The sequence below is a fragment of the Silurus aristotelis genome, assembly GCF_946808225.1.
Source record: "Silurus aristotelis genome assembly, chromosome: 6".
Lineage (NCBI taxonomy): Eukaryota > Metazoa > Chordata > Actinopteri > Siluriformes > Siluridae > Silurus > Silurus aristotelis.
The window spans coordinates 4,497,798-4,508,201 of record NC_139579.1 but is presented as its reverse complement, the minus strand read 5'-3'; the positions used below and the strand labels follow the sequence as shown (position 1 = coordinate 4,508,201).

General features: G+C 37.4%; 1 protein-coding gene and 1 long non-coding RNA gene across 2 annotated transcripts; both read left to right on the top strand.

Moving 5' to 3' along the window:
* The first annotated feature begins 449 nt into the window (after positions 1-449).
* LOC310727264 lies at positions 450-4,261 on the top strand. The gene is made up of 9 exons (XR_014533984.1): positions 450-516; positions 785-906; positions 1,137-1,169; positions 1,356-1,417; positions 2,110-2,169; positions 2,344-2,662; positions 3,650-3,726; positions 3,901-3,969; positions 4,149-4,261. It is a non-coding gene; the product is annotated as an uncharacterized lncRNA (long non-coding RNA).
* Positions 4,262-5,217: 956 nt separating this feature from the next.
* Positions 5,218-9,730, top strand: cUnh6orf47 (chromosome Un C6orf47 homolog). Its single transcript, XM_083544410.1, has 2 exons — positions 5,218-7,121; positions 8,458-9,730. The coding sequence occupies exon 1, from the start codon at positions 6,201-6,203 to the stop codon at positions 7,101-7,103; it is 903 nt and encodes a 300-aa protein (XP_083400536.1). The 5' UTR covers positions 5,218-6,200; the 3' UTR covers positions 7,104-7,121; positions 8,458-9,730.
* The last annotated feature ends 674 nt before the right edge of the window (positions 9,731-10,404 follow it).

The following is a 10,404-nucleotide window of genomic DNA, read 5'->3' as shown; positions in this document are numbered from 1 at the left end:
GAAACTCATGCACACACGCACACCCCCAACTGTGTGACTGATCTGTACAACCCAGACTCAACACACACTCATACTCACTTCACACATCCATGTCTCAGCACTACCCATATAATATCACTTCATTATTACAAACTGTTTTACATGCTGTTTTTGCTTAAACACTTTTGTTTACATTTTGTTAAATTACAAGGTTCACTCCTGTACTCAGTATAATATACAGTAGGTTTACTGGTGGTGCTGATTTTTGTTTTGTGTATTTGTCCTACACTGTTGTGTGTTTGCACCAGGTTGCACACGATGCACTTTATGTGGCAAGGACACTTACTAGTCCTTAGCTTTGTGTTTTCTGTTATGCAGCTTTATGTTAAATGAAGCACCAGGGTTCTAGATGAACATTTGTCTAATTACTCGGTGTACTGTGTCAGCTATATATGGCTGAAATGACGACAAAAGCTTCTTGACATGATGGATCAGAGAGTGAAGGAAAAGCAGCCAACAAGTACTTATGAGACTGAGGTGAGTGTGTAAAGCTGTCATCAAAGTGAAAGGTGGTTATTTGATAAAATCGAAAATATAAAACGTATTCAGTGTTATTTGCGCCTTTTGTTGACTATATAATTGTTCTGTCATAGTTTGGATAGTTAGTCTTCAGTATTAATGTGGAATGTTGAAAAAAATAAAAATAAAGAGAACATTTAATAGGATGTGTTTAAATGTATAAATATATCAAATATTAATAATTTATACGTTTTATATGTAACTTTAATTTATTTTTTTTACACAGGCACTTAAATAGACGCCTAAATCACGAAGTGAGGACCCCAATAAAGTCTCGCGCTCGTTTCTCAGCTCGTTCTTTCCTTCCTCCTTGTTTACTGGTGTTTACGATGAAGGTTCCGGATAGAGGTTAGTGGTCCAAATATGTCTTTTAGAAACTTTTCTTATTTAACATTGCTATTGTTTGGCTGCTTTTATAGATATTGAGTGTAAATTCGAGTATAATTTGAGTTTTCTTTAGTGTGTTAACGGTTAGAAAGCCGCGTGGTTTGTTTTCCAAGATGGCGTCCACCTCATGGCTTTCAGTTTATCCACTTTATTAGTTTTTTAGTAACAATTTATTTTATTTTATTTTGCAGACATGGTCCTGGGATCCAGACGTGCTGTTAATGGTTGGTCATTTTCTTCATTAGTTTGTTGAGCTTGTTTTGAATGTGAACATGTGCTGATGATTCACTAGACTAGAGTCTCTGAATACAACATGAAGCTCTTCACAGTAACCTGAACATGTTTGGGATTGATGTGGTGATGCATTTTGTACTTTTAATCAAGATATTAAAGGTGCACGTTTTTTGCAGGTATATTAGAATGGTCTTGGGATAACACCTAGTTGTTTTTTCCTCCCTGGTAAGTGCTTCAAGTTTATTACAGTATATTTGCACTTAGTATTTGGATCATTGCATATATTTGCCATTGCATAGCACATGTACACAGCAATAAAATGCACTTAAGCATAATAATATGCACATATGTGCAGCAAATAAATATAAAGGCTCTGGGCAGTGTTAAAATGCAAGTACACAAACAATCGAAAAAGGCCACATCTACATGCACTGCATTTTATTTTTTAATTTTTTTCCATAACATAAAAAGGGTCTATGTAGATTATATATTTTGTTTAAAGCTTTTTTGTGCTGTTAGCTATTTTGCAATTGCATTATACAACTCAGTCTACATTTTTTGTATTTTAATGTTTACTGTAAGAAAATGTTTTGTATAGTTTATTTAAATCTCCCCAAATTTGTTCATAAATTCCCATAAAGTTCTTCTGGCAATTGTATGAAATTTTTTGAAAATTTCACATGTATGCGTTTGTCACAATGTGAATGTGGGATATAAAAAGTAACTAATATCCAAAGAATAACGTGTGCATGTGGTGCACACAAATCGATGAATGTGTGGAAGCCACCTTGAATTTGGATATTTTCCTCATATTCCCTGAAACTTTATTCTTCTGAACACCACAGTAACTTGCTAAATGATCTCCTTTTTCAATGAATTAATTTACAGTTCATTACTTTTTATCCTTATTTAGTTATGTTGAGCCTTCAGTCTGCCAATCAAGTTGCTTCCTGCTCTCACATGAAGGCATCAGATTCCTGATCAGATTTGGTTTGTATAATACTGTCTTCTGTAATTTGTAGGATGTGTAATGATGATTCAATAGACTAGAGTCTCTGAGAACATGATGTTTCTTTAAATCACACTGAACACATCCTCATGTATGAGGTGATTTTATTGGTTGAGTTTAGAAGATTTATAGTTTGTGTATCTCTCTACCCTTAGGGCTGGTGTGTAGGACTGGGGGTTTCACCAGAATTGGTTTCTTTGAACCCCAAGTGCAAATGATTTTCAGTAAGTATTGTAAAGCAGATCAGGCTTTTATTGACGTGTTGATGATGATTTGCCTTTTACGGTTCTACTGAAAGAGAATGAGGTTTACTCGCAGCGCACTGAAACACGATGGTGAGCTGCGGCTCGCAGCACTGTGTCACTGTAGAAGAGTCATTTTTATTTCTTTTTTATTTTCAGGATTCGGTCACTGCACCGGTGGAGCACGAGCTGTAACGCAGACATGATTTACCTTCGTGAGGAGTGGTGAAATGTAATCGCTTTTAAAATTTTTATTCAAATAAATGTAAAAAAAAATAAAAAATCTGCGCTTGGGATTTTTAGAATGATTTTTTTTTTAACCCCCTGGTCAGTGTTAAAATGTGAGCTGCTGAGCAAGTACACAAACTAAAACATCATATAAAACTACGTTTGCAAAATTAAATGAGTTTTCAAGACTGGAAACTTCCCATGCGACTAAACTGGGAATTTACAATATTGCAATTTTGCCTATAATAAGGAAAATAAATGTACTTAAAAAAAAAATTATTTTGCAGAAGAATTTTGGACCAAACAGCCAGATTTATTGCCCAATTTCTACTCTTTACATTCAACCACATGCACATGGTGCACTTACAGTAGGGCTTCTGAATCCACACACCCCTGCATGCACTGTGCATTTCTTGAATCCTGCACATAAAATAGGGTTTTTCTTGTTGAATATTTCAGTAAATGACATAAAATTACATTAGAATCTTGTTTAATGCGTTCTTGTGCTGTCGGCTATTTTGCAACAGAATTATACAAACAATTAAATGAAAGTTAAAAACTTATTAATTTTTTTTTTGCCTACATGTCTGCTTATGACCAAACAAAATCTTTGCATATTTAGTTTAAATTTATCTAAATTTGTAATAAATTAAAAAAATTTAGTTCTTTGATTATTTCTGAAATTCCCCAGATGAAGGGCCTGTGGCAAGTTTCTGGGAATTTGACATTTTTGTCCCCCACCATGCCCTCGTACATGGATGGAGATCACATTTTATATATGAACATGTATCAGCAGTTAAATAGTGTGATGTGTGTAAAACTCATGGTTGGAGGAAAATCATTGTGTGTGGAAGCCGCCTTTAAGTTGAAAATTTTCCCCATATTCCCTGAAGCTTTATTCCTCTTAGCAAATTACTGTGGTGCTCAATTATCTCCTAGTTTACTTTTTAATGTATTAATCTACAATTCATTACTTTTTATCCTTTTCTAGTTATGTTGAACCTCCAGTCTGCCAATCAAGTTGCTTCCTGCTCTCACATGAAGGCATCAGATTCCTGAACAAAGTTGGTTTATATAATATTGTCTATGTAATTTGTAGGATGTGTAATGATGATTCAATAGACTAGAGTCTCTGAGAACATGATGTTTCTTTAAATCACACTGAACACATCCTCATGTATGAGGTGATTTTTATTGGTTGAGTTTAGAAGATTTATAGTTTGTGTATCTCTCTACCCTTAGGGCTGGTGTGTAGGACTGGGGGTTTCACCAGAATGGGTTTTTTCGTACTCCAAGTGCAAATGATTTTCAGTAAGTATTGTAAAGCAGATCAGGCTTTTATTGACGTGTGTTGATGATGATTTGCCTTTTACGGTTCTACTGAAAGAGAATGAGGTTTACTCGCAGCGCACTGAAACACGATGATGAGCTGCGGCTCGCAGCACTGTGTCACTGTAGAAGAGTCATTTTTATTTATTTTTTATTTTCAGGATTCGGTCACTGCACCGGTGGAGCACGAGCTGTAACGCAGACATGATTTACCTTCAAGTTTTGAAATGTAGTTGCTTAAGATTTGATAACAAATAAAGATTGTTTAACATTCTGTTGTGCTTTTAAGAATTTTTTTCCACCCCTAAGTCTTTCTATACAATATTTGGTTTTATATTAAACACCTGTCTAAGCTGCTAATGTTTCACATGCTTCTTGTTGATGCAAATATTTATTGAGCAACTCTTAGTTTTTCCATTCCTGGAGTTTTCTTTTCCCATCAATGTTTTGACTTCCTGTTCCACCTGTTGGGTTTCTTCTGCTCATAGGATAATGCCTGTAAATATGAACCTCTCCACTCTAAATTCTACTTAATTTGAGATTTTTGTGAACCTTGTATTTTCTTCTAATGCTGTTTTAGGGTTCCTACAGAGCTCAACCTCTACACTGATTGCCAGTTCTGAATCTGTGTGCTATGTCTTACCCAAACATGTTCCTTTAATCTTGTGGTAAAGTTTAATTAAAGCACATTGTTAGGAAATTGATCCAGCCAAAAGTATTAGCTGGAGTTGATGATGCCGGCTTGTTTACAGAACAGTTAATTAAACAATGTGTACCAGGTATACAGATCAGTTGAGTGGTAAAAGGCTTATCAGTGGCAGCATTGTGGTGATGGATTTGAACCCATGACCCTCTGGATTTTTTTTTTTTTTACCACACAGCTTGTGTGTAAAAACAGGTTTCTACCCTATTAAAGCAAAAATACAATCAAAGCGGTAGCTGTTAAAGTGTTGGTCTTTTATTATGAAAAACGAGGACTCTAGCCCCCAAATATTGGTAAGACTTCCGTATCCGGTCTATGCTTTCAAATATGCATTTTTTTTACATATAGCATAATTTTTTAATTGTCAATTTAAAAAATAACGATTGTGTAATGTAATTGAGCAATACTCCGAGCTTTACCATGGTATGTGAACCCCATACTTCCAAATTAATTTGGACTTCCTCTTACGTCAATGTCATGTTCGTAGCAGCGAGTTGTTGAATCGATTCTATTCAACGAATCGGGTGTTTTCAGTCGAATCAAAGAAAAGAGTCGACTCTCCTTTCATAAGGCTTATAACCAGTTTATTACGCGGTATTATCACCAATTCTCAATTTTTCTTTCATGATTATGGCTGGAAAAGTTTTATGTAATGATCTTCCACCTCAAATGCATCAAATCCCATTTATTTGACTCAAACGCGAATTCCTGTAAACAAACTGAAAGCGACTTAATCCCGGGAAATTTACAAACGCCTCAAAATGAAATAGTGATTAAATCGCCTTGCAACAACGACGTTTTTATTTCGTTCGATTAATCAATCGATCAGTCAATTGATACAATCGGCTCATTCGAATCACCTAAAACAATCGGGTTAAAGAACCGACTCTTTCGGCTCGTGTGATGCTAACATTGTAGCTAGTCGTCTCTCGCCCCAGGTAGGACAGAGTGTAACTGATGTAGGCAGCTGAATAAACCCTGTCACTTAATATTATTTATTTAGTTCGCAAGGTTTTATAATTGTTAATTGGTAGGTTAGTTAATGGATATTTCTAATTTGCCAATATTTTCTCGATAAGCATCGAACTTCCACAGACGCCGTAGTGTAAACAGTCAACATGGCTGAAATTAGACCTTATTATTGCTATTTTTTGGTTCAGAGTCCGCAAGAATTGCACGTAAGTTAGTCTACAAAGTGTATTTATTGTTTTTAGATGTTTATTTTGGGTCATGTATTAGATAAGACGTGTTTTGAGTTATTTTTTTGGATAGCGGGTGTGTCCCAAATCAGTTGGACGACGTCTGAGAACAAAGCCCAGGTGTGTTCTAATGCATTAGTAATGCATTCAATTCGAAAAAAAAAAGCTTTAGAATGTGTATGAGATGATTTGCACAGCATATAGAGATGTTTAAAGAGTGTAGGATTAGACTAAGGCCATTCTATAGTAATAAATACTGTTATTAAATTAATACATTTGGTTTATTTGGCGAAAGAGAAGAAAGAAAAGCCATGTCTGGTGTCGTAGGACGAGTTTGGGCATGGATCAACCCCTGGAACTTGTATCGCCCTTGGGGTACTAAACCCAAAAGCGAGAAAAGTGTTACACCTGAAGTCCAGGAGAAAAGCCGATGGCGTCTGGGAGGGTTAACGTCCTGGGTTTGGGGTGGCTGGAGAAACCAAAATGACCAGAAACCCCCAACTGAGGAATACTGGGAAGCTCAGGAGGAACTTCTGAAACCTTTAGAAGTGGAAGATCTGAATGCTGAGCGACCCGTGACGCCTCCTCCGCCGACTCCTCCACGGTGGTGGAGACGGATAATCATTCCTGTGTTTTATTTATGGCCGACGTCCTTCAAGTTCGGAGGACGCAGCGAGAGCACCTGGAACGAAGGATCTTGGGACCCTGACGCGAAAGACACCGATTTTTCCGATTACGACACCCCACCCCCGTCTCCTGTTCCGTTTTCCCAAAGGTCGTCTACCTTCAGCTTTTTCGCTCAGTCCTGGTCTGGGGAAATCGTCTCCGAGCATTATGAGATCTGTTTCAATTTCCTTCGCCACCTTTTTGATCTGTTTGTAGTCGGGTTTCTGTGGACCGTTTCGCCCCCCGTCAAGTTCGTCCTGGACGTCCTGGGTGTTCAAGGCGCACTGAAGCTCTGGCTCCACGGCATGGCCATGTTCCTCGTGTCCTCTGTGGGAATGGCCGGGTTGCTGTGGTTGGTTCAGGAGTACTTGCCTCAGTTCGCCCTGGTGTATGGAATCGTCCAGGCGCTGGTCATTTCCGTCAGCGTTCGCCAGAGCGTGATTTTGGGGACCGGAGAAGACGAGAAACAAGACGAGGACAGCGAGGACGAAACCGAACATGCTTTGGCGCACAGCGAAAGCAGCAGCAAGAGTGTGAATGTCTCTTGAAGCGAAAGGTTTTCGAGGGTAGGTGCCTTCTCACATCCTTTCAGTAAACGTTTATTCACTTTTATCCTGTTTTTTTTTTGTAGGATTATATTCTGCAACGCTCAACATACCGGCATACAAATTCCATTTGACCGTCACAGAGCTGCGAGGCGAAATCATCCAGAGCTCCTTCAAGAGCTCCTTCAAGAGCTCCTTCAAGAGCTTTACGCGGTCTTGAACCCATAATTGTCGCGGATTTAAAAGGGAATGGAAGATGTTTGATTAAACCACGGGACCACGATCTTCTGTCTGTGGACCACATTATCGTTCCTTTCTTTAATGGGGGTGGGCCTGTAGCAGGAAAAGGTCCTGGGTGACTACCAATATTATTGTGGAGATGTTTATTACGCCTCCAAACGTTGGATCAGTTTTATTCTGCACCTTAAAGACAAATAAGGGGTTACTTTTTAAGAGCCTTGGTGGATGAATTAGGCCACAGTAATGACTAGGGGGAATATTAGTTTGAAAGCCAACCTTTAGAATCAGATATAATATGAGAAACATATTTAGATCCAAAAGTGCGGGTGGGCCGATTAATTGGAGAGTTTGCGGACCCCTGGACATGGTGCAAGAGCATTAAGTGCATCCTAATACAGACATTGTTCTGTACTGTGTACAATCAAATTTGTTGGCACAATTTGGCGTATTCCGTTTGGTTTCCTGGGCAACCAAGGCACGAGATTTATCACCCGCAGAGTCAAAAATGTGTTGCCAGATTGATCCATTTGGATTTGGCACATTTTTTCTTATTCCATCTGCGTTCTTTTTTCTTTTCCACTTAAGCAACTTAAAAAAACGTAGAAATGATAGGGATGGTGAAGTCTAACTACCAATCAGATAGTCCTGGTGGCGTCTCTTCGGGGGTCCACGTAGTCAGACGCCAAACCAATTTGTCTCCATGCTGGAAGGTTGACTGCATGAAGCGCAATAATCCTGCAGCCACCGCAGAGCCACGCTGACATTTTCCACATGCCACGATACCAGTCTGCACTCACAACAACTGGCGCACCGGGTAGTCCATTAAAGGACAAAGCTTTCGAAGCAGGAAAAAATAACATTTCTGAAATGCGCCCCCTATTGTGCAATAAAAGTTATGCGCATTTGTATTTTTTTCTGTAATAATACTTTTATTGATGAATTTATTTATTGAAATAAAAAAAAAATGCAATACCATTTATTTTTTTATTTTTTTTATCCTCTATAAAAAAATGTGCAACTGAAAGCTTTGGTCACTAAAACAAAGTAAGTTTGTTTTGTAAGTGCAAACATCCTTTTCTTTCCTAAGAAAGGTTTAACGCCCCCTTTTGTTTTCCAGGCCACGAGGAGACACTACAAACCTACCACTCGAGCACAGAAGTCGAAGATCTTACCAGCACCTCCTTTTTTTTTTTTTTTCCCCTCTGTCTCGTACAGTTTCATTCACACATGGACCAGAGAGCTGAACTAAAAGCAACACCGATTTACCATTTATTTTTAATAGACTTTTTGGACAGAACAGTGCATTTGAAGGAGATGCTTCGTCTGTTTTTCTTTTTTTGGAGTACAGAATGCACCGTAAAAAGCACTTTTTAAATACACATGACTGGACAGACTCTGCTGTGATGTGTTGTGTTTATCACATAAGGTCATGACTTCAGCCATGCAGCTGATTGGTTTTAACCTCTGGAGAGAACTGGGAAAGATTTGACTTCATATCACCACCAGCTTTTAGAGATTTCTTTTTAGAATACTTTCGCCAGCTTCGAGAATTTATTCACAGTATTTCTTCTTCACTACATGTCTAATTAGACTGTCGATGTTCTCTACTCAATGTTAAAGGAGGGTTTTTTTTGTTGTTGTTGGTTTTTGTTTATAGGGGCAACATCGTTAGGTCGCTATTGAGAAAGTGGGCATTGCGTTTGACTCTGTGGTACACACCAGCCTGGACCTGTCTGCATTATTATATTGAACTGTTGGTTTTATTCTCGTGAACATTTCCACTATTCTATATGAGGTATTTAATGTGTCCATTTTATTAGTGGGGTTTTTGTGTATTAATATTAAGGTTCTATTTTTTTTCCACTTCCCCCAATGTTTGTTTCTTTTCATAATTTTAACTCATTTTTAAATATTTACTACTATTTTATTCAAAGAATATTTCAGACACACGTGCCTCCATTCAGCCCATTATTATTATTATTATTATTATTTTTTAGCCATGTTCCACACTAACACTACATTTTGTTTGCTTTTCCCCTTCTCCTTTTCTCTGACGGGAATTTCGGAGCACGATCAGTGTTTTTAAAAATAATATAAAAAAGTTTTTAAGCATATCTTAAACAGAATATATTTGTTCTTGTCCATGCCTAGGGAATGCACTTTAAGATTCTATTTTAGTCAAGTTTAATGCATTTGCACCGTTTAAGTGCAGGATCGCTGTAACGCGTCGATCCGCGTGATCCATGAACGAGCGATACGCCCTTTTCCGAGAGGGGCAGTGAAGAGATGCGTGAGCTAAATCCGAGATCTTTTGAAGTTTTTGGACAAATCACTGATCAGTACATTGAGCCTAAAATATTTGGTGAAATAAATCGTTTTTCTCAAGCAGACTTTGTGTGTTGGATGTTGTGGTTTCTCTATCATCATCATAAGGGCTGTTTTCAGTTGCTGGATCTTGTAAGATATATTGTAGAGAATATCCCGATCAGCAATAACATTAACACCACTGTCAGGTAACGAATCGCATTAATAATCTCATTACAATGGCAACACATGGGTGGGATTTATGTGTACTATATATATATATTATATATATATTTTGGGTTGTCGATCGATTAAAACAAACGCACATTTTTATCTGTTCTACCCCAAATTTAGACTTTTCACATTATGTACATGGTACAAATTAGTGAACCAAAACTCATTACGGAGCACGAAGACAAAATATTCCTGTAAATGTTTGAAAGTAATCCTGGTCTTTAGAGTGACGTAAATCATCAGGACACCAATGGGAAATTTAGCTTTTTTTTGTTTCCACACGGACGGCTTTAATTGCCGGATTTGTGCGTCATGGCGGATTTTGGTGCTCGATTTAAAACTTGGCAATTAAAAATTAATTTTCAGTAGTATTTATATAGATATATATATATATATATATCAGAGTAAAGAAAGGAAGATTTGAATAAATGTTAGGTTATTAATGTGTAAATTTTGACAGCCATAATATATATATATATATATATATATATATATAAAAAATGTAAACAATCATCAGGCAGGTGGT

What these genes read in the sequence shown, in the direction of transcription:
- cUnh6orf47 (XM_083544410.1), top strand. Translation starts at nt 6,201, where the DNA reads ATGTCTGGTGTCGTAGGACGAGTTTGGGCATGGATCAACCCCTGGAAC.